Source organism: Thunnus albacares, chromosome 11 (assembly GCF_914725855.1).
Source record: "Thunnus albacares chromosome 11, fThuAlb1.1, whole genome shotgun sequence".
In the NCBI taxonomy this organism is placed as follows: domain Eukaryota; kingdom Metazoa; phylum Chordata; class Actinopteri; order Scombriformes; family Scombridae; genus Thunnus; species Thunnus albacares.
In genome coordinates, this window is record NC_058116.1 from 16077725 (window position 1) to 16102063 (window position 24339).

At 38.3% G+C, this 24339-nt stretch overlaps 2 protein-coding genes across 5 annotated transcripts; one reads left to right on the top strand and one right to left on the bottom strand.

Annotated features, from left to right (window-relative positions):
- Nucleotides 1-92: 92 nt before the first annotated feature.
- dhrs9 (dehydrogenase/reductase (SDR family) member 9) lies at nucleotides 93-6061 on the bottom strand. The gene is made up of 5 exons (XM_044366406.1): nucleotides 5839-6061; nucleotides 4109-4425; nucleotides 3670-3928; nucleotides 3425-3588; nucleotides 93-437 (listed from the first exon to the last, which is right to left on the bottom strand). Exons 2-5 carry the CDS (start codon nucleotides 4419-4421, stop codon nucleotides 214-216), a joined length of 960 nt encoding a protein of 319 aa, XP_044222341.1. The 5' UTR covers nucleotides 4422-4425; nucleotides 5839-6061; the 3' UTR covers nucleotides 93-213.
- A 4643-nt stretch (nucleotides 6062-10704) lies between these two features.
- On the top strand, nucleotides 10705-24316 carry abcb11a (ATP-binding cassette, sub-family B (MDR/TAP), member 11a). 4 transcript variants are annotated; one of them, XM_044366629.1, is made up of 28 exons: nucleotides 10705-10768; nucleotides 15480-15551; nucleotides 15661-15676; nucleotides 15760-15811; nucleotides 15942-16183; nucleotides 16267-16351; nucleotides 16466-16599; nucleotides 16694-16865; nucleotides 16967-17091; nucleotides 17168-17342; nucleotides 17451-17564; nucleotides 17698-17808; nucleotides 17894-18019; nucleotides 18109-18312; nucleotides 18416-18586; nucleotides 18694-18883; nucleotides 19918-19999; nucleotides 20091-20199; nucleotides 20280-20447; nucleotides 20550-20654; nucleotides 20776-20937; nucleotides 21062-21265; nucleotides 21378-21619; nucleotides 21739-21895; nucleotides 22000-22197; nucleotides 22301-22507; nucleotides 22900-23046; nucleotides 23224-24316. In XM_044366629.1, the coding sequence occupies exons 2-28, from the start codon at nucleotides 15503-15505 to the stop codon at nucleotides 23422-23424; spliced, it is 3948 nt and encodes a 1315-aa protein (XP_044222564.1). In that variant the 5' UTR covers nucleotides 10705-10768; nucleotides 15480-15502; the 3' UTR covers nucleotides 23425-24316. The 4 variants fall into 4 exon arrangements, with proteins under 4 accessions (XP_044222564.1, XP_044222563.1, XP_044222566.1 ...); XM_044366628.1 differs by lacking the exon at nucleotides 10705-10768 and adding an exon at nucleotides 11050-11344; XM_044366631.1 differs by lacking the exon at nucleotides 10705-10768 and adding an exon at nucleotides 11050-11344 and having other exon boundaries at nucleotides 20283-20447.
- The last annotated feature ends 23 nt before the right edge of the window (nucleotides 24317-24339 follow it).

Genomic DNA, 24339 nt, shown 5'->3' on the forward strand with positions numbered 1-24339 from the left:
GAGGTCAAAGGTCACTGCCTGAGACATAGCGAGACATCTTAAAGCCAATAGGGCGTGCATGATAATGTCTGGAGGCAATTTAAAAGACATAATGAAGAGCCAAACATGTTTTATTCAACAAAATATGGTGATATGGTGTCAATATTTATTGCAGTAAAAATAACAGACATTGATCTTCTTTTAGGGAGACAAATTTCTCAGATTTGACAGAAACTACAGGACTGATACTTTTGGCATGGGGCTGTTTTTAAGGAAAAGTCCGTCTGAGATGAAGGTCGGCATGTACGACAGAGGCAACCATATGAACTTTGCGTCCCATCCAGGAGAGTAGCGGGTGCGAGGATGAACAGCGGAGATGGCGTGCTCCATACAGCCGACCACCTTCATCAGGTTCCCGTCCGTCAGCTGCGCAAAATTTTCATCCACCTTCTCAAGTGCTGAAAGAGAAACATTTCACACATATGTACTCTATATTTAAATATATAGTCAAGATGACAAACAGACATATGGGAACTCATTAAAACTTCTAAAAGTAGAACTGAGATTTCATCATTTTCTGTGCCAGTGGGCATCAGAGCTTAAAAAAAATTAGAAAGAGCAAGAAAATCAATAATTCAGGCTTATTTCTTTCAGACCAGACTGTTTCTCTGTTAAAAAATATGGAACATGGATAAGAAAAAAGTTGGAAACTGTGCAAATCCAACCCCAGTTGTGTACAGGTGCAGAACAAAAGCAACATATAAAGAAAAAAGAAAAAAGAAATGATGCAACGTTTTGACCTTCAAGGGCTTCAAACTGGATGTTTGTCTGATAAAGACAATGAAGATCAACATGTTGCCTCAGTAGACAATTATTTGGGGATATGAGTTAGAGTTTGCAATATTCAGTGTGCAGATTACCTCTATGTTCTTGTTTTTAAATCTGGAAATTGTCACCCATGCATTCATTAACTCACATCTGGACTACTGCCCTGTTTAATGTTAGTAGAATATCTCTTTGCTGTTTGTAGATCGGTCAAAACTCTTTCAACTGGAGTTGATCCTTACATCCCCACACTGGCCTTTGAGAGTCTTTAGTTCAGTTCATTTTAAAACTGATATTGATTACTTTTAAAACTCGACCGGACCTTGTGCCAATGCTGAGCTGTTAACCCCAACATAATCTCCGAGTGTTTTCCTCTAAATTGAACTAAAGGCCAGATTTAGTTACAAAGGCTATTGTGCTTTGGCAGTCAGACTTCCTAGAAACTGGAATAACCGGCCTGTGAAGATCAAGGCTACACCAACAGTTTCTTCATTTAGATCTCTTATAAAAACCCACTTTTACAAATGTGCTTCAAATTATTATTATTATTTTTATTGTTTTCTATTTTAGCTTAACTTACTTTTGCTTTTATTCTCCTTGTGTTGGGATTATTTTCCATTCTACTGTTTTTAGTTGATCATTTTTGACCACTTTCAAACCTGTGTCAATGGATTCGGGATGAAATTTCCTTCATAAAATCTGATTTTTAATGTAAGATTTGGCCAAAGTAATGGGATTTATGTGGAGATTTCACCAGAAGTGTACTCCTCTCCAACTGCTCCTCGTTATGTGACTCCCTCAGTGCTGTACACACTCATTATAAAATAACAGGAGGAGCAACAAAAGACTTTAAAACTCACACTCTAATATCTCAAAAATTGTAAAAGATAAAAAACAACAACATGTAAATTCAAGATTTGTAGGTCAAAGTCTCGTGACTCATTTAAAGTTAAAATGAAGTCTGTATCTAAAACTATGTGGAAGCAGTAAATGTTCAACGAAGTGTGGGTTCGCTCAAACTCTCCATTCAAATATATGAGTATTTTTCTGTGTTCAGCTGCAGTTACTTATTGTCTCTACACACCTGACAGTACACATGTCAATCAAACTTTCACCAGGTCATGTGGGTTAAAAGTGGATTTAAGTCTTTACTTTTCTAAAAATAGATTTGATGAAAATTAGGAAATTAATTTCTTTTACAACCAAACTCATCAAGAGTTTTCAATTTACTAATTGAAATTCAAGTGAATGGGCCAAAAACTTGCTGAATTTTGATGCCACAGGTGTGAGCAAGACAGACATGTCTCACCCTGCAGAAAATTCTCATCCTCACATCTTTGAGATTTGATGTTTCGCTATGACAGAGGAAGTTCCTATAACTTTATTGTAAATGCTCCAGTCTGCCCCAAACTTTACATATTTGATAAGACTCCCGGCCTGAACACATCTACATGACAATATCCATCAGTGATGCAAACTGGCACCCCCTATGAAATTTCAGTGAAGCAGCCCCAGCAGCAGGCAAAATAGCGGACGAAGGAAGTGATGTTTATCTTTTTCTTGCACTGTCTGAACACAGCCTGGGTCTGAAGACATCTACATGTCTGACATGTAAATTCAAGATTTGTAGGTCAAAGTCTCATCACTCATTTAAAGTTCAAATGAAGTCTGTATCTAAAACTATGTGGAAGCAGTAAATGTTCAACGAAGTGTGGGTTCGCTCAAACTCTCCATTCAAATATATGAGTATTTCTCTGTGTCCAGCTGCAGTTACTTATTGTCTCTACAAACCTGACAGTACATGTTTCAATCAAACTTTGACCAGGTCATGTGGGTTCAAATTCTTTCCTTTTCTAAAGATAGACTTGATGAAAATTAGGAAATTAATTTGTTTTAGACACAATCTCACTATTCTTCCATATTGTCTGTTTCTCATAGTGTTACCTACTGTGCACAGGAAGTCTACCTTACAGTACACATATTACATAGTATGTTCTCAACAACATAAACTACGACATGCCTTTATTTCGCAGGTGTGTTTGTTACTTTGTGGATGTTTTCTAGCTACAAATAGCTTCACCACTTCTTGCACTGTCCAAAAAAACGCCTGCGTATGAAGAAGTCCACATGCAGACCCACCAACCAGGTCACAGTCCAACGTGCACGGGGCACAAGGGCCCGTTCATCGCTGCTTGCAGCTTTAATTTGGAGTATCAATTCGACTCTGAATCTAGCAGTTTTTATTCTTTGTATCCTACTTGACAAACATACCAGAAAATAATTCAAAGTTTGTATCAAGGATTTTTCTTCTAGTAGAAAAAACAAAACTGCAACCGTTTACATATTGAATAGTAAAGAGAAAAGATTAAAATAGTTTATGTCATGGAGAAGATCAAAGCAAAGCTTCAAGTGAAAACAAATATCTATGGAGAGACAAACACCACTTGTACAAGCTCTGCCAGAACTAAGCCTCTTATTAGTCTTTTACTTCATTTTCTTATCTTATATTACTTGTTGACAGAATCTCCTTTATGTTCGTGACTGCTCTGCAAGGTATTGAGCTGTTGTAATAAAAATACAGTTTTTTTTAATATTCATTAACAAAGATACGGTAACTCACATGTGTCCAAGAAGCCACGTCCATAGTCGTCTTTCATTTCTTGAGGTAATCTGTCCCAGAGCCTCTTCAGGTTGTTTTTCACCATCTCTGTATCAGTGACGTTTGTTTTGAAGAAGCCTGGCTCAATGGCTGAGACCTTGACTCCGAAAGGTGCCAAGTTTAAACTGAAACACACAAAAGAGGTTGCTGTAAATGTAACAAGTAACGATGCACGTGCAGCGTAAAACAGTAACATCTCCTCTCACCGCAGACTGTCATTGAAGGACTCCACTCCGTATTTGGAGACACAGTAAGGCCCGCCGAACGGGCTGATTCGCCCAAACACACTGGCGACGTTCACCACTCTGCCTCTGGCCTTCTTGATGAGAGGGAGGACGCTCAGCGTTACGTCGATGACACCACACAGATTGACAGCCAGCATGGGCTTGTAATCCTCGATGGTGAGCCAGTCGGTGGGACCAGACGGGAGAGAGATTCCTGCGTTGTTCACGACAGCCCAAAGTCCTGGAGCAACACAACCACAACCAGATACACACACAAAGTTGGAACTATTCCTTTAAAGTTGGTGGGTGTTATTTAAAATACATTATCATCATCACTGCCCAAACATAAATAACATTAATTTTTTCATAGGATTACTGTGATCTCTCGTCTCTCGTCTTGTGAGGTGAGCACAATACGCACCTTTCTGTCCAACCAGAGTCCTGATGAGTCCTGCTGCTTTGCTGACACTTTCAGAGTCGGTGACGTCCAGGTGAGTGGTAGTCAGTTTGTCAGAGGAGATCTTCTTCAGCTCGTCCTCACCCTTCTCCGTGTAACAACCGGCGACCACACGGAAGCCCAGCTTGTCCAGATGTCTTGCGAGGAGATTACCAAACCCAGAGTCACAGCCAGTGATGTAGACATATTTATCTTCTTTGTTCGGCACTCTTTTGGACTCCTTGAACCAACGATAGATAAACCAAAGGGCCACGAGTCCGAGGATATACAGGAACATTTTTCTAGGGGAAAGAAGAAACCAACTTATACCACCTGGAACAGTAAAATCTGAAATTAAATCCACTCAAAAAGGAACTGAACTCCTTGAAGGTCCTTGAAAGAAGCCACAACATAACCATTGGAGGTATTTCTTATATGCTCCTGCAAAATTGATAGATACTTAAAATATAAACAGTTTAGCCCTGCAATGATCAGTTGATTAATCAATTAGTTGATTGGCAGAAAATTAATCATGAACTATTTTGATATTCAAATACTAGTTTAGCATTTCTTCATAAAAAAAATGACAAACATTTGCTGATTTGCAGATCCTCAAATGTGAGAATTTGAAGCTTTTATACATGATAGTCGACTGTTGATGGGACGAAAACAAAACATTAGAAGACGTCAGCTTGTTGGGCTCTAAGGAATTATAACGAGCACTTGTATTGTTTCCCATTTACTGCCTTACACTTGGTGTTTTTCCATCATCATAGATTCACACCTGCGCTACCTCGGCCTCTTTGTTACCATAGCTACACTACAACCAAACTGCAAATCGCAGTCCAATTCAGTATTTTTCCCAGCACATTGACAGTAAAGTCTTTAAAGACTTGTCAGCATTCACAAATCAAAGGTACATTTAGATTAGAAGAGTGTCTCTGAATACCACAACAGGCCTGAAATAAACAAAAAAAGTAAAACAAATACAAAGTGAAATAAAGTTAATGATGTTATTGGTTGAAGGTGGTTGTACAGCTTGAAACCATTACATTTTGTATTGTCAAGTCATACATGACAACATCACATTAAAATCATCCTGATGTCTACTGCAGTGGACAAGCTATAAAAATATTTTGTAAAAATATTTGTCTAAATTAGTCTAAATTGTAAGATGTTTCTTCTTCTCTAAACACATAGAAAAATCACATAAACAAAACTCCTGAACTCCTTCAGTACTTTTCAACACCAACTTAATAATTTAAGACACTTCAAGCAAACGCCAAACATTTGAGGAAATAGAGGCAAGAATCTACCTTTTTGTGATGCTATAACTTAAACTTAAGGTTATGTGATGCTATAACTTAAAGTTATCTTATATATATATATATATCTTATATCACTTAAAGTTATAGAATCACAAAGGTTTCACGGTTTAAAGGTTTAACGATATGATAATAATAATAATATCGTGTTATGGTGACATAACACGACACAACACAGATTTGACTGCTAACTGACGTTTTAACCGTTTTAACGGTTAGCCTGATAATCAGACTGAAAGGTATCTCCGTTCACAATACTGCTATTATTATTCCTTTTGGAAAGCTAGATAACATTTCTAGATGTGTACCCGAAGATTCCAGAAAGGACAGGACAGTAGGCAGGATAAACTAACTGAACATCTCTTTAAATAGAGCAGAAACACAACTTACATGTATATTTTCTGCAGTCAGAGTCGCATTGAAGAGCAGCAGGATGTGACCCTGCAGAGGTAAGTTAAGAGGTGGACATGGGTACAAAGTTTGTTCCTTCTTAAAAGTTTATTTAGAGTATTTTTACTGAAACATCCGGGTAAATCAGATGCCCTCCTGTGGCCTCTAGATAAGCCCTTCTCTGAAGGACCTTTTTCCATCCATGTTTTTTTCCCCACCCGCATTCTGCAAAGACCCGCCCCTACTCTGCCTCTGATTGGCTCTGACACTGATATTCTTACCCTAACCCAACCGTCTCACTCCTCGTGCCTTAATCTAACCAATCTAACCAACGAAGGCAACGAGAACTAGCCAATCAGAGGCAGAGTAGGGCGGGTCTTCGCCGAATGCGGATCATATTTTTATAAAGAGGAGTTCTCTTTATTCATGATGGGAGTGCATGGATGTATAATAAGAGCCCTTATATTACGTCCATGGAGGAGTTATGTGCCAGGAGCGGAGCGCCCTCTGCTGGACACAACATGTTAATATTCCTCTTCTTCCCTTGTTGTTTATTGGTGGTTGGCAAATAGCTTTTAACAGCATCACAGCCATCTTCTGGACTGGAGTGCAGCTACTTTAGTACCACTACATTACAGTCATAATACTACTACGTTAATTCTCCTGCAAGGTCGAGTGCTTTCTAAACATTTAAAAATAGCCTTATAACTCACATCCCCTGAACTGCTCTGTAACATTTCTCTAAAGCCAGGTGTTATGTGAGTCCTTTGAAGTGTAACTTTCCATAGGAACATAAAAACCTCCACCAGCAGACACTTCTTTCCACAAGCTGTTGTCCTACTAAACAGCTGAACTGTTATCAAACTGGATTTAACATTTCACATCACTTGTTTAATCCCTGCATTGGTCACTTTCATATATTTAATCAAACTGGACTTTACATCGCACATTGCATTCATCAACCCCCACTCTTACATGGCTTAATTATTCACTGCACCTGTCACATTTATTTTTTGCACTTGTCACCATTTCTTGGTCCGTTGCACAGTCAATATTTCATTTCAAATTTTATATCCCATTTCAAAACTATTATTATTCCATTTTGTAAATAGATTTTAAAGTGTAAGTTTAATTTTACTACCACTATGTTGTTGTTTTTTAAAATTATTTCATTATTATTACCTCACTCTTGTTCTAATTTTTTTCTTCTATGTTCGTGGGAGCAAACACCAAGACAAACTCTCTGTATGCTGCATACTTGGCTAATAAACAGATTCTGATTCTGCTTTAAGTATCTGTCATTCTTGCCAAGACAGTGCAAAAATACACGTTCCACTGTTTCCTGTAGTCCACAATGCTCACAATCACCAGTAGCGTATTCATGATATTCAGTGTAATGTTCAGACTGGCGAGACCAAACCCGCTCCTTTCTATTTCAATTGCTTTCCCTCATTTCTCCTACTTTCCTTTGAGTATCGGCCCTTATTTCCTCTGTCCCACTCTTCCTGCCATTTCTTTTTAATTTCTGATTTGATTATATTTTTAACCTCAGCCTTCCTATATTTTAATATTTTACTTATTTCTCTTTTCCATGTTGCTCCTTTTGCTTATTTATCTGCCAACTCATTTCTGTCCACACCTATATGTGCAGGAATTCACATGAACCAAACTTCTTTTCCTGCCCTCTTAATTCTAAATATCATTTGAGCTATATGTCAAGCACAATGTCATATCTTGTATCTGACTGCATGTATTTGATACTTGTTAATGTACAACTGGAATCAGACCCTATTAAAACTTTTATTGGTTTGACTTAACTTAGATTGAGTAAAATAGTTGTCAGTTCCCATTTATATACTGCTAAGTTATCATTAACCCTCTTATTTGACATTACATTTAAGTGTGGAATAATAAATGCTATCCTTACTCTATTGTCCACTGTTTTAGATATATCTGAATATACTTTAACATATTTAGAATAATTTCCCTCAATGTATCTAATGACTTCATTTTTGCCCGTATTTTTTCATTTTTTCTTTCTTTAACTGGGTCAAATACTTCTTCTAGAGTCCATGGTGGGAAACAGAGAATAGCACAGTGGGGCTTAACATTTTATCAGCTATTCTTATTTCATTGACCTTGTTCTCTATTGTCCAACCAGAACTCTTTGTCCTTTTTCCTTCTCTTGACAAGGTTTTAATAAACTCCGAGCCAGATGATTCTCATTATGTCCCCTTAAGTTTGCCCAATATGTTAATGCTTGTTGTGTTCTTCTTATTTCCACAGACATTTCATCCATGAAGCTGGTACTGCAGTAGTCTTTATGGCCCCACAGCTCACACAACATGATAATGTTGAACACAGATAGATAAGAAGAGAGACTGATAGATGCTATATGTTGGATATTTATTTTTTATGTGTCTTTGTCTAAACTTTTTCTAAAACTTATACTTAAAGGATAGGGTCACATCTCTATATATATACAGTATACATATAGCTATATTGAAGGGGTTATTGGTTGCTGTCCCTCTATCTATGTAGTCACAAGGGTCCATGTGATGTAAATTTCATCATCTACTCATCTACGAGGGTCCGCGTGGTCCATCCTTGTGCAACCCACAGTTTATGACTGCATGGGCTGTACGTGTGGACAAACTATGAACATCTGCATGTTTTCAGACACACAATGTCATATGAGCTTCTGCTGTTTGTGTTCATTTTTGAGTATTTTTGGCTCCTTAGAGAGCAGAGCACGTATGATAGAAATATCAGTCTGGATGTAACTCCAGCTCTATGAGTACAGGTGTAGCTGTCTAACTGCATGCTTAGCTAGCCTCTTGCTCCCAAATAGATGAATTGCAGTGAAGCAGAATGGTGGTCTTGGAGTTTTATGGATCGATCTCTCTCAGGGAACTATGACAAAACCTTGATTGAGTTAAAGGACGGGTTCATCATTTTTTAAGTCTGCTTTAAAACACCAGTCAGGTGCCCAAATGAACATTAAAATAGGTTTTTCTTGCTGTAATCATTCCACAAATGTGTATAAAAATACATTCTGAAGTTCAGCTGAATCTAGTATGAGCTGAATGATCAGCTGTCTGAATAATAGACTAAAATGTATGATTTAATATGAAAATCTCTCTTTGTGCTTCAACAGATGTTGTTTACTTGCTGAGCAGAGAGATAATAATACAAAATGTGAATTTGTTACTAAAAAGACCTGATTTGTCGAAGCAGTAAAACTGCTGATTAAAACAGACTATTAAAAACGTGAGCCTGTCCTTTAAAGCTGCCTTTATCAATAGTCACTTTCATCAATACCTGCTCTGTCTGGGAATTTTTATTGTTATATGGCCAGCTATAACAACTTGACTCAAGGCTGGAAACAAAAACAGAGGCCACAAACAGAATTATAAGGTTAAAAATTATCTATTGAACCAAATAACTAACAGAAACAAAGTCAAACAAGATGTGTTGTCTTGATAGCATGTAACATTGATGGAACGTTCCCCAAATGTTCTTGACGTCTTTGCAACCTTTAAAGAACTTTCTACACTCCTCACTGTTGCCTGAAGGTTCCCAGAAGACTATTAGTGCGAATCCCTTAAAAGAACATTTGGGAAACGTTCCATCAATGCTACATGCTTATCTATCAAGACAACAAATCTCGTTTGACTTTGTTTCTGTTAAAGCATATACTGTACAGTAAACAATATATTTAATACAACATATCTAAGTATAAAGAATAGTTTTGTCACCAAAAAGTAATCATTAATTCACTAAAAGTATGTGTTCAATATATTAAACTAATCTTTTACTCACCAAGTGTCCCCTGCTTTAATATACTACTTCATGCAAGGCAGATTAAAGTATATTAAATATACTTAAGTAAATGTTTTTTAGATTGCACGTTTTATTACTGCAGGCTGCTCTGTGAGTCACAGTGTGCTTTTGACGAGAGCCCCTCCCTCCTTTGGCATTATCAATCACCTGTGTTGTGAATAATAACCGGCTGTAAAGAAAGAGCAAATTCCAAACCCAATGACTTGTCCTTGAGGCCATTAACCCCCCGAGCATCTAACTGTGTCTCCATTTGCATGTTTTTGGTAAAACACACTGTAAATACTGTACATTCATATTTTACATGGTACTTCAGCTTCAGTTTTATTTTATTCAAAGGAAATCTTGTTTGCAGATGGGTATTAAACACAAAGACAACAGAACACAAAAAGCAATAAAAAATAATAGATAGAAATAGAATATTAAAAAATAAATATACAGTATGTTCCAATAAATTAAATAAACACCACTTTTGTGAAGTACAAACTACATAGTGACAATGATGGAAAGAGATAGATGTATATAATTAACTTACCCTATTACAGTAACTACTTTGGTTGTTTATTCTTGTAAAATGAATAAAATTTGTAACTAATAAAAGTTTCTTGAAGCCATTCTGATGATTTCTAATGATATATAAAAACCTCAATGTTGCCACCCATGACAGTTTAATTGTATTATTACTATTAGAGTCAGCACCTGTCCATGACTAATGGCTTTATATTTAACTTATTTTACAATCACCTTTGATAACAACTTAACACATTCATAGGATATTTTACTCTTTCTATAACCAAACAACATTACCAAATTTTAACATTTTAAAAACCCCACTGGGTTTGTTTTGGAAGACACAAACTAATAGCTTTCAATGTACATAAACTTGGATTGAATCTTGCCTTGCAAAGGCAGTCTTGTAAATGTAATAATGCTGACACAACCCTTATCAGTCTAATGGATGTTTAGATAATAAGAAAGGAGAGGCATAGGGCACCTGGAAATAAGACAGGAATTCCCTCTGATGAACCTGTCAGTTGTGTTGGTGGATTTCAGAAGAAACCAGAGATTGACGGGGAGGAGTGCAGTCCAGGTACAGTATATTTTGCTTTTCTTCCATCACAAACTGCTATGCCACAGTACAACTCAACCAGGATTCCTCATTACTAGTTTTTGTTCTTGCCAGAAGCTACAGTTTATAATTTATTAGTGTTTTATTATTGATGCCGGTATGATAAGCTGTTCAAAAAAGTGTATTGTTGTTGTTGTTGCTGTTGTATTTTTCTTCACACCTTATGTCCATGCAGCTGGATGAAGACTGTAAATCCTGAACAAAGCTACTTTTTCACATTAGCAAAACACTTGAATTCACACGTTTTCAAAAGTTTCGGCTGACATTTGAATGACGCAATACACACGTTTTTCTTAATCTTTAGAGAGAAAGACATTCTTTGCAAGAGCTCCTAGATATATTTGATCTGTTAATTGTTTAAAACAGAGTGAAATGCCTAAATTTCACACTTATATGCCACAAGAAAGAAAGAAGAAGACAAATACAACCTCAAAAGAGCAACAACAACAATCACAAAAAAACAAACAAAGGCTACAGTGAACAATAGTGACCAGAGGAACAGACACAAGGACAAAACCAGGATAATCTACATCAAAGGTACTGAACATGCATCTGCTAGGACATGGAGGGATGTATCTTTAATGAAAATGTGAAAAGGAACTGGAAAATCCTGAAAACTAATCTTCTACATGTATTTTGATCAGTCTGTTTGCTCATGTTTTATTTAAACAGCTAGCTAAATTAGGCTAACATTAGCATTGACAGTTGACAGTTACTTGTCAGTCACTTCATTCAAATAGGGTGGCTAACTATCACCACTACCCTTCTGAGGAAGAAGAGAGTTTAAACAGAAGCTGCAGGAAGAAAAACCTGAGACTCTGTTTGCTGATCTTTATAAAAATGGAGAAGTTAGCAAGTGCATGGCACAGTGCCATCATCCTCCACCACCCGTCTGCAGAAAGAAAAGGCATTTGTAATGGATGGAAACTACAGCTAAAAGAAAGCGAGGACCCAGATACAGTGATGACAACTATCAACATCTACAAAACTGGGAAAATTATGGTGCCAGGCAACTTAAAGAACTTTCAGTCTGAATATCAAACCCTCAAAACATTAGCAGAAGCTCAGAGAGAGAAATCTGGCACTGCTGTCATTTTCCCTCTGGATCCCCCACAGATAATTTCAGCTGCCCCCCCATCACCAACACTCAGTATCCTGGCAGAGGAGGAACAGAGTGGCAAGGAGAGGGACTTGACCAACAATATCCCCCCTCTCATATATACCACCATGAATGAAATGAGAGATGAGCTTGCACATATGGAAAGTGAACTATTGCAACTTCAGGAAATTTCCCTCCAGACAAACTCTCTTAGACAATTAAACAAAGCCATCCTTCAACAACTATCAACCATGAAGACATAGTATGAACACACCCAGACCCTGAGGGGTCACACACACACACACACACACACTAACACACATACATGTACACCCATGCACATACACACACAAAACTATACCCTTGTTATTGTTATAAACTGCTGTTGTAAGCTGTTTATGAATACTGTTAACTGATCAATATTTATTAATATCAATGCAATTATACAATATCAATACTGTCTATATAAACCATATATGTTTAAAATAATCTCTCACAATTCTAGGTATATAATCCATAGTTTAAAGAACGTGTTTCCACTTTATATGAAAACAACAACAAATTCATCAACTAATATTGCAGCATGAAACAATGTGAATCTTTTGTAATCATCCAATGGAACATCTAAGGGTTGAGATCATCAACTTTTGGACTAAAAAGTAATAACTGAGTTTATTGATGAACTCAAAAACTCTGACATCATCATTTTAATGGAGACATGGGACAAGGGAGACTTTCCCACTGGCCGTCCTCCAGGCTATGTCAAATCAAGAAAGCTTCCTGGAGTAACACAAGGAAGGAGCTCAGGGGGAATACTTATCTGGTTTAAAGCTGAATATACAAATTCCATTGAACTTGTCAGAGAATGTGAAAATTATATATGGCTTAAATTAAAAAAATACCTGACCTGCAACACCCATATCTTTTTATGAGATATATATATATCCCTCCAGCTGAATCTCCCTACTTTAAGGATTAAACCTTTACTTCTCTAGATGGAGATATACGCCATTTCCAAACTCAGGGAAATATTTTAATTGTATGCGATATGAATGCACGCACAGCAGAAGAATCAGACACTACTAGCACAAAGGGAGACAAATACATGAATAACAAAACTAACACCTGTCTAACTCTTCCCCCAAGGAATAATTATGATAAAATGACAAACAAAAATAGGAAAGAACTACTGCAGCTTTGCCGGGCCCTCAGTCTGTACATAGTCAATGGTCAGTTAAGAGGACACTCCTTTGGCCGTTACACCTACAGCTCTTCTCTTGGCAGTAGCACAGTAGATTATGTAGTGACAGATTTGGACCTTTTCTCTTTCAGAGCACTCACAGTAAAGCAACAAACCCCCTTTTCATACCATAACCAGATCAGGATCTACCTAAAAAGAACACACTCTAACCAACCATGCCCCAACCCCAGTAAACTATATAATATAACAGCTCACTACATATGGAAACAAAACAGATTACTTGAATATCAGGAAGCAATGAGCAGCCGTGGAATCCAAGAGCTTTTAAATTCTTTCCTGGCCCACACATGTCCACACAGTTAAGAATATCTCATCAATATCAATTTCTTTAATCATGTGGCACAACAATCTAACTTATCCTTCCTAAAACTAAACCCAAAAAAGAGAGAGCAAGAAAAAGGTTTGACTGACTGTTCGAATGCAAAAACATGAGGAAAAAACTAAGACAATTATCCAACCAAAAGCACAGAGCTCCAGATAATCAGGACCTACGTGTTCACCATCATGACACACTCAAACAATATAAACGGATACTGAGAATTAAGAGAGAGCACCACCTCAAAAACCAGGTCAACTTAATTGAAGAATCAATAAACTCAAATAATTTTTGGGACCACTGGAAGACCTTAGACAAAAAAAAAAAAAAAAAAAAATAGCCATTCAAGATGGAGATATATGGATAAAGCACTTCAAGAGTCATACCAAGAAACTCGCAACACACCCGAAGAAGACCAAATACAAGAAAAATTGAACCAATTAGAAACAATCAAGGACTACTTAAACCGATTAGATAACAAAATTACGGAAAACGAATTAGACCAAAAACTGAAAACCCTAAAAAATAGAAAAGCCTGTTGACCTGATGGCATCCTTAATGAGATGCTGAAACACACAGACTCTAAATTCAGATCAGCCATTCTGAAACTTTTCAATTCAGTACTCAGAGTTGGCTATTTTCGTGTGATATGGAGTGAAGGACTATTAAGCCCCATATTTAAAAGTGGGGACAAGACAGACCCCCAAAATTACTGTGGGATCTGCATAAATTCATGCCTGGGAAAAGTTTTATGTAGTATACTAAATTTACGAATCATAGACTTCATTAGAGAACATCCTTTATTAAGCAAAAGCCAAATTGGATTCCTATCTAAATTAGAACCACAGACCACATGGCAAACTCTGATTGATTGAATTATGTGCACAAAAATGATGAAAAAATGTATGCTTTCTTTGTTGATTTTCAAAAAGGTTTTGATTCAGTCTGGCACAATGGCCTTTTCTTTAAATTGATTGAAAGTGGTATCGGAGGAAAAGTATAAGATCCGATCAAATCAATGTATACTAACGCAAAGATTGGAACAAAGAAAACAGAATCTTTTTTCCAGATACGTGGAGTAAGACAAGGCTGTAACCTTAGCAAAACAAATAGAGAATTCCCCTGTACCTGGACTAAAGTTAAAAGACACTGAAATAAAGTGTCTCCTACATGCTGATGATCTGGTCCTGTCCCCCACCTTAGAAGGGTTACAGCAACACTTACCAGAACTGGAAAAATACTGTCAAACCTGGGCCGTAACAGTCAACCAACCCAAAACCAAAGTGCTAATTTTTCAGAAAAGGTCCAGACTCCAGAGAAACAACACCAGTTTCACAATTGGAAACAACACTATCGAACAAACAAACAAATTATTACACATATTTAGGACTAAAAATTTCAAACACAAAAACTTTTAGCTTGCCTGTGAATGAACTAAAAGACAAAGCAAAAAGGGCTTTTTATGCCATCAAGAGATCAATAAACACTGAACTACCAATTAGAACTTGGCTCAAAATATTCAAATCAATCATCGAACCCTTTGCATTATATGGCAGCAAGGTGTGGGGTACAAAAACTCAACAAGATTGGACAAAATGGGACAAACATCCCATTGAAATCCTACATACAGAGTTCTGTAAAAGTATCCTCCATGTGCAGAGAAGAGCTCCCAACTCTGCTTGCAGAGCTGAATGAAGCCAATTTCCTGTACTAGTTGAATCTTATGTTACTCTTACTCTCTTATTTTGTTTATTGTTTATTTATTTATGTATTTGCCATGATTGTAAAGTATGCATAAATATTCTATGGCAATGTTGTATTGTATGCAGCCATGCCAATAAAGCCAATTGAATTGAATTGAATTGAGATGTATACATGGACTAAAATAAGTCTAACTTGGTTCTGTTGATCTTATTTCGGAAATCCCATTAAACCTCAGAGATCCCATTAATTAAACATCCAAATTATAATTAGGATTTGTTTTTTTAATCCACAGTTGCCAAGTGAGGACACGAAGACATGAAGAAATCGATCAAATTTACGACAACACCGGGTGCAGATGACGGAGGTGTGTGATCTACTTTTATTGTATAAAACTGACACAATAATATCTTAGTTTTGTATGAAAATGTATTAATTAGAAACAACTCTGAAGCCAATTTCCCCTCTTTTCTCAGCATGCAACGAGGATGGGTAAGTTTGAATTGTGAGACTGACATTACTCATATTGTTTGCAGTTGTTATGTTGGGCCTTACATTCATTTCATGCTTTATAGAGATGAAGAAAAGAATAAAGAGAACACATTGAGTGTTGGATACTTTCAGCTGGTAATATCTTTGCTCATATTAGTCATAAATGACAACATCAGTTTCCTTTTCCTGTCTTTGATTTGATTATTACATGTCAGAAAAACAACTAAAGAATGAAAATCACATCCCTTCAATTTCTTTAATGCAGTTTCGATTTGCCACCTGGAAAGACAATGTGTTGATGGTAGTGGGGAGTTTGTGCGCACTCATACACGGTGCAGCCTCACCTCTCATGCTTCTGGTGTACGGCATGATGACCGACACATTTGTGGCTTATGAACTTGAGGTCCAAGAACTGAAAGACCCAAACAAGGAGTGCAACAACAACACCATCTATTGGAAAAATGGCTCCATTTATGAAACACCTGAAAACAGAACAGTCTACTGTGGGTGAGTCATTAGTTTATTGATGATAGTTTATAGATTGATGTTACTGTGAAGAGTTATTATTACCTGGTTTATTCTCTTGGCAGGGTGAACATTGAAGGACAGATGACAAAGTTTGCATATTACTACGTTGGAATTGGATTAGCAGTTCTGTTTGTTAGCTATTTTCAGGTAAGTATGTATGCTTTCCACATTCAGCACCCCTGTGAAAGCAGGTGTAATTACAGCTTAATGACAGTGTACATAAGAAAAAATTTCCTACCACTGTGACTGTCACCAATCTAGATCACTCTCTGGGTGTCAGTCGCTGCAAGACAGATTCAGAGAATCCGAAAGACTTATTTCCGAAAAGTAATGCGAATGGAGATTGGATGGTTTGACTGCAACTCTGTTGGTGAACTGAACACACGAATATCAGAGTGAGTTGGGAGCCCCTATCTACAGATCAGGCTGTTATCAGGGTGTGGTTATGAGAATGTTTTATTGTTTCTGATGTGCTCTGTTCCTTCTCAGTGATATCAACAAGATCAACAGTGCCATTGCTGATCAGGTGTCTATCTTCATTGAGAGGCTCTCTACGTTTGTGTTTGGCTTCATGGTTGGTTTCATGGGTGGGTGGAAGCTGACTTTGGTGGTCATTGCAGTGAGCCCGCTGATTGGTATGGCTGCTGGACTGATGGCTATGGTGAGTCACACTGAAAGGTTTAAGTAATAAGTGTATGTTTTGTTTTACTTCAGACATGTTTTTTTGATGTTTTACTGTATTTTTCTTCCTTGCTCTTGAAGGCTGTTGCCAGACTGACAGGACAAGAGCTGAGGGCCTACGCAAAGGCAGGGGCAGTGGCTGACGAGGTCCTATCGTCCATCAGAACAGTAGCAGCGTTTAGTGGGGAGGAAAAGGAAGCTGAAAGGTATTTTGGCATTTTCCAAGATCATTAGGTGATCGTGTGCAATTTGAAATTAATTTAAAATGTGAAATTTGGACAGGTATGACAAAAACCTTGTGGAAGCTCAGAACTGGGGTGTGAAAAAGGGCATGATCATAGGAGTGTTTCAAGGATACCTGTGGTGCATCATTTTCCTTTGCTACGCTCTGGCCTTCTGGTATGGGTCTAAATTGGTCATTGACACCAAGGAGCTGTCTCCTGGTGGTCTAATTCAGGTGTGTAAAATTAAATGCATTCAACCTCTTATCTTATACCTCTTAAATTCACACATTTCAGAAACAGTGGCCTTTGTTTTGGCATTCAGCTGCTGTGTTTGCTTGCAGGTGTTTTTTGGAGTACTCATGGCAGCTGTGAACCTGGGTCAGGCCTCACCGTGCCTTGAGGCCTTCGCTTCTGGTCGTGCTGCTGCGAAGGCCATCTTTGACACGATTGACCGGGTAAAATCAGCATTCTAGAAAAAACGTGCAGAGTTGCATTTGCAGATATGATGCAGAATGGATACCTGAATAATAAATTGTAACATGAAGAACTGCCATAATAAAATAAAATTCTGTGCTGTTACATTCACAGGAACCAGAAATTAATTGTTTCTCAGAGGATGGTCACAAATTAGATAAAGTAAAAGGTGACATTGAGTTCCACAATGTCACTTTCTACTACCCATCCCGACCTGAAGTCAAGGTACATTTCTTTCAACTACCAGTTATGTATGTCAGTTTTTCAGTTCTAAAAATTAAACTCATAAAGAGCCCGCTACTTTTTTCAGATTTTAAATGATCTGAGCATGCAGATCAAAGCGGGAGACACTACTGCTTTTGTTGGACCAAGTGGATCCGGAAAGAGCACCACAGTCCAACTCATCCAGAGGTTTTATGACCCAAAGGAAGGAATGGTAACAATCTGAGCATCTCCACAGACACACAGAACATTGGTGGAAAGTTTTAGGACTATAGTATGTAATGTCACATCTAAACTTCACAGGTGACTTTGGATGGACATGACATCCGAAGTTTAAACATCCAGTGGCTCCGCTCTCTCATTGGTATTGTGGAGCAGGAGCCAGTGCTGTTTTCTACAACCATTGCAGAGAACATCCGCTATGGTCGACCTGGAGTAACCATGGAAGACATTATCCAGGCCACAAAAGAGGCTAATGCCTATAATTTTATTATGGACCTGCCACAGGTACATTAACATACTGAAAGATAACAGAACAGAATTACAGTAGTTATGATACTTAACACTCATATATAAGCCTAAAACTAACATGTAGCTACTTATTCTCCAGAAATTTGATACCCTGGTGGGAGAAAGTGGAGGTCAGATGAGTGGAGGACAGAAGCAGAGGATTGCTATTGCTCGAGCTCTGATCCGAAACCCCAGGATCCTGCTGCTGGATATGGCCACATCAGCCCTTGACAATGAGAGTGAGGCTGTTGTCCAGGAAGCACTGGATAAGGTGAGCCACTCTCTGCCAGTGCAACACATACAACAGTGCACTCTGACCATTAACTTCATTAACACATTGTTTTTGTGAAAGTAATTCAATAACTTGTATATGTACAGGTGCGTATGGGCAGGACCACAATTTCTATAGCCCACCGTCTTTCCACAATTAGGAATGCAGATGTCATCATCGGATTTGAACACGGACAGGCTGTGGAGAAGGGAACACACAGTGAGCTGCTAGAGAGGCAGGGCGTCTACTTCACCCTGGTCACCCTTCAAAACCAAGGCACATCCAACACAGCTAATGGTAGGTCTTATGTACTGTAGGTCTCATGTTCACATCCATAAATACTGTTGACAAATTACTTTCTATTCCACGCAGGTTTTGCCCTCTAAGAGTCCATATAGACCCTTTTCACAACAGACATTTTGACTTGTTGTGGCAGGAAAAGCACAGGTGTTAGTAATTGCATTAATGATGTCTCTGTTCCATTTAGGTGTCCCAGTAAGCAAAGCCAGTGAACCAGCTTGCGCAATGCAACAGCCCTGAAGCTTTGCACACGTAAATGGAATACAGCCATAATTCATGTTATTAATTACACCTGTGCTTTTCCTGCTTTGACAAGTCAAAATGTCTGCTGTGAAAAGGGTCTATTGGCTTGCCTACCCACCCCTGTGGAGCAGTGCACTCCAATTTGCACATACTGGTTCAAGATGGCCAGTCACTTATTGTACCTGCCTTCTTCTGTCAGACACAGTCAGAGATGGTGGTTGTTGTGTGTCCCTACTCTGTCAGATCTATTGGGGAAGGTCCTAGAGCGACAGCCTGTGTTTGTTTTGCATGACCTGGGGTCACAGCTTTGTGTCACCAGAGGGAACAAGCATCTGGCTTTGTCACTTGAAGTCTACAGGCCTTTTTCACAGGAGACATTTTGACATGTCACAGCAGAAAAAGCACAGCTGTGGTGTCTCGTTAAGCATAGCCAGCGAGCTTGTTAATGTTTTTAATTACACCTGTGCTTTTCTTACTATGACAAATCAAAATATCTGTTGTAAAAAGGTCTATAGAGTCTCTACGAGGGTAAAATATGTATGAAATAAAAATAGTATTCTGACCCAAGTTCTCTGAGTGGAGGCAAAGACCCTCTAACTTTCATCCTTCATCATCCTCACAAATCCCTCCTGTTGGGTCATGATTGGTTGAGACAGCACACTTCAAAGCTCTCAGCAGGAGTCACGGGGCAACTCTATAGTGTTTAAAGGTTCTGCCGGATCTGTTAAAGAGCAATAGAAGCTCTAACACTTACATTAAAGCTGTATTGATTTCCTTTTTTCTGCCAGGTGCTGACAGTGAAGCTGTTGAAGAGGACTTTGATCTTAGAGTGAGGAGTTTTAGCCGTGGAAGCTGCAAATCCAGTAAAAGGTACAGTAAATCCAGCTGAAAGAATGTAGACACAGATATCTATATGATATATCATCACTAAAATAATTTAATGTTCTCATCACTCCAATAGGAGTTCTGTTCGACTGCGATCTCAGAGCACATTGTCCAATGATTTTGTTCCTGACGCAATATCAGGCAGCCTCAAGGTCCATTTGGATGAGGATATCACTCCAGAAAATGTACAGAGGTTCCATTTTTTTGCTATGTAATACATTTATTACAACTTTCCTGTGGAAATTAAATAATGCATATTCTTTAGCAGATATGTGAGGATGATGCAGATGAACATGCAGAGCCTGCCCCAGTAGTGCGTATCCTGAAGTACAACCAACCAGAGTGGCCCTACATGCTCCTGGGTTCTCTAGGAGCTGCCATCAATGGCTCTGTCAATCCCATTTATGCTGTCCTGTTCAGCCAAATTCTCGGGGTAAGGGCTGCTTCTATCGCTCATGATATATTTATTAATTATTTTACTAGTTAAGGTAGTTTGTTAATGAGCAAATTACCTGTAAGATCTTTGTGTTTGCAGACTTTTGGCATACGTGATGTGAACGAGCAGAGGGAGCAGATCAATGGGATATGCATTCTATTTTGCATTGTGGCTGTGATTAGTTTCTTTTCGCAGTTTTTACAGGTTTGCAATATAATAGAGAGTTTTATTTAGATTATACATCTCTATGTCAACTTGATATAGAATAGTGCAGATAAAAAGCTAGGATTTACATTTAGATTGACTCATTAATTTAATGTTCCAGGGATATGCTTTTGCTATGTCCGGAGAGCTGCTGACACGCCGCCTGAGGAAAGTGGGATTCCAGGCCATGTTGAAACAGGAGATCGGCTGGTTTGATGACCCCAGAAACAGCCCTGGAGCTCTGACCACCAGATTGGCCTCTGATGCATCCATGGTCCAGGGGGTACGTAACAAATTTACAGTCCTGCATTTATATTTCAAGTTATAAAATCACAGTTTTGGAATTCACGTGGGTGTTGTGGGAGTTTTTAAGATATTTTGCATGTGGCTGGTGTGATTTTCTGCAGGCAACAGGATCTCAGATTGGCATGATTGTTAACTCGCTGACCAGCATCGGAGCCTCTTTCATTATCGCCTTCTACTTCAGTTGGAAGTTAACTCTGGTAATCATGTGCTTCTTGCCACTCATCGGGCTGTCTGGGGTATTGCAAGCCAAAATGCTGTCAGGTTTTGCAAATGAAGATAAAAACGCCATGGAAGAAGCAGGTCAGGTAAGCTGTCCTAACATCATAATGTGATAATAATGTGATTTTCCATTTAAGCTCTATGAATGTCTCTGTAAAGTCAAAGGTTCCAGTATAACATCTGAACTCTCTCCTTCAGGTATCCAGCGAGGCTCTTGGTAACATCAGGACCATCGCAGGCTTGGCCAAAGAGAGCTCATTTGTGGAATCTTACGAGCAGAAACTTGAGCGTCCATATAAATCTGCAAAGAAGAAAGCCCACGTCTATGGGCTCTGTTTTGGCTTTGCCCAGTGTGTTATCTTCATGGCATATGCTGCGTCATTTAGATACGGAGGCTACCTGGTTAGCTCTGAAGGATTACAATATATGTTGGTTTTCAGGTTGGTAAAATTCTTTCTTTCATGTGGTAAATCAGTCTTTGTCAGCTCAAATATTACAATATATTTCAGATTTTGTGATTACTAAAAATCAACCCAGTGTTCATATGTTGCTCCTCCAGAGTGATCGCAGCTATAGTAGTCAGTGGGACGGCACTGGGCAAAGCTTCCTCCTTCACCCCAGATTATGCCAAAGCTAAGACTGCTGCTGCTCAGTTTTTCAAACTGATGGACCGAATACCAAAAATTGACATGAGCCACACAGCTGGAGAGAAATGGGTTGGTGAATTTACATATAGTAAATACATTGTATATCCTGTAATAAGATGTCATTTTGTCATGTTGCTCTTTAAATGTCATTAAGCTTGGTCTTTTATCCTCAGGAGAAATTCAGAGGTGAAGTAGAGTTCCGCAATTGCAAGTTCACCTATCCAACACGACCGGATATCCAGGTGTTGAAAGGCCTGGTTGTGTCTGTGAAGCCCGGTCAGACTTTGGCGTTTGTTGGGAGCAGTGGTTGTGGGAAAAGTACCAGTGTTCAACTATTGGAAAGGTTCTACGACCCTGATGAAGGGCAAGTGGTGTGTAGACTGATTTAGATGTTAATTTTACTAATCTCAAAATGAGTTCAATCTATTACAAAGCCGGCAACGCTGTCTTAATTATGTCATCCTTTATTTTCAGTTGATTGATGGCCACCCGTCTCATACAGTCAATGTGCCCTTCCTAAGATCTCAGATTGGCATAGTGTCTCAGGAGCCTGTGCTGTTTGACTGCAGCATAGCTGAGAATATACAGTATGGAGTTAACATGCACAGTGTCAGCATGGAAGAGATTATTGAGGCCTCCAAGAAAGCCTACCTCCATGACTTTGTGATGACGCTACCAGATGTGAGTGGAAGCATTTTACTTCATGTTATGACTTTACATGCATTGCTAATGAAATCTTGACAAGCATGAGAGGAGGCATTAAGATGGTAAACCACTACCTAGCTGTTAAGAAGAGCACTGAGGACAGGTATTGAGTCGGACATTAATAATTTACTTAAAAAGTTGAAAAGTCACTACAACTAGTTAGAATGTAGTAGGTAGTAGGAGTTACTAAATGGACTTTGTGGTGAGATTGTTTGTTCAGCTATTGTGTCCAAGGTCAAGAATAAACTTAAATCCCAACTGTCAGCTTCATACCTGATATGTATGCAGTACCTGTGACACTGTGTGCTCAGCTTGTGACCTTTTGCTTTGTTTTCTCTACTTCTCTCGATACATTTGCAAATTGGTAGAAATATGAGACTCAGGTCGGTGCCCAGGGCTCCCAGCTGTCAAGAGGTCAAAAACAACGTATTGCCATTGCCAGGGCCATTGTCAGGAATCCTAAGATCTTGCTACTAGATGAAGCTACCTCTGCCCTGGACACAGAGAGTGAAAAGGTACCCTGTGATACATTTCTAAACACCATCAAACAGCAAAAAAATAAAGCAAGCTATTTCTGTACATGAAATGAAACATTTTAAAATAATCTCCAAATACTGACACAATATACGAATAGATTTTCTTGAAAATTTTTTTGAAAAGTGGACTCATGACAAAGCTGTGTTTTCCTGCAGACCGTCCAGTCTGCTCTAGACGAGGCAAGAAAAGGACGAACCTGCATCGTCATCGCTCACCGGCTCTCTACTATCCAGACTGCTGACATCATAGCAGTGATGTCTCATGGAGTTGTCATAGAGCAAGGCACACATGATAAACTGATGGCCACGAGGGGCGCCTATTATAAACTGGTCACAACAGGTGCTCCTATCAGCTAGGTGTCTGCAGCCACATATGATGTGCATATGATGAAAATCATTTTTGTTTAGGCCTTATTGTAGATTTGAATGAATGTGATGTTTTCTTGTGGTATCACACTGAGAAAGTCTTTGATGAGGCACTGATGTTTTATTCATTGCCCTCAAAAATTGTACATAAATCATAGAAATACTTTTTTTCAGTTGGCATAAAAAAGAGTACAAATTGCTCTCATCTTCTGGAGAATATATTTTTGTAATCATATTTCATTTTTCCTGGCCACAAATAGAAACATTTATTGTATATTCATTTGTTTATGAACAGTTACATTTGTAAATGAAGGAGTAGAATTTTTTATGCACTTCTATCCATGTTCATATTGTTGGACTGTAATTATTGTTCTCAATCATTCTTCATAATCTAAATCTTAGTAAAAAATATCAAACTATACTGTTTCAGTTGGAAAGGACTGCTCAAAATAGTTTCTTGAGAGATCTTTCTGGTGTTATTTTAGTCATAGCAACTGATGCAGCCCTGAAAGGTTGTGTAATACTCACCAACAACCCTGATTTTGGAACAGCACTTGATAGTAAGCAGTATTTTTTCTCCAGCTCAATGCCAATGTTTTAAACTTCCACACAGTTTACATTTGGGGTTTAAACATCCACAATGAGCTGGGGGGCAGTTTTGGACAGCATAACAAAATCAAAAAGATTATTTCTAACTGGAAAAAAATGTGCTCATTATGGATGAATGAATGAAATAAAGGATGTTGCTTTTTAGTTCCTGATATCTAATTAAGTATATGTTTTTCTTGAGGAAGGAGTCAAAACAATTATATGAGATTGCGGGATCCTAGACAAAAGTCATTTCATAATTTCAATGGATGTGATTAAAATGCATTTACTGTCAGATTTCTCAGATTTGTTCATTAC

Bases quoted from the DNA above. Each gene is read 5' to 3' on its own strand.
- dhrs9 (XM_044366406.1), bottom strand. From the start codon at position 4,421: ATGTTCCTGTATATCCTCGGACTCGTGGCCCTTTGGTTTATCTATCGT. The intron at 3,929-4,108 runs GTGCGTATTGTG...GTGTTGCTCCAG, and splicing joins GACTCTGGTTGGACAGAAAG to GACTTTGGGCTGTCGTGAAC. The intron at 438-3,424 runs GTGAGTTACCGT...TTTCTCTTTCAG, and splicing joins ACGTGGCTTCTTGGACACAT to CACTTGAGAAGGTGGATGAA.
- abcb11a (XM_044366629.1), top strand. From the start codon at position 15,503: ATGAAGAAATCGATCAAATTTACGACAACACCGGGTGCAGATGACGGA. The intron at 21,266-21,377 runs GTAAGCTGTCCT...TCTCTCCTTCAG, and splicing joins CCATGGAAGAAGCAGGTCAG to GTATCCAGCGAGGCTCTTGG. The intron at 23,047-23,223 runs GTACCCTGTGAT...GTTTTCCTGCAG, and splicing joins TGGACACAGAGAGTGAAAAG to ACCGTCCAGTCTGCTCTAGA.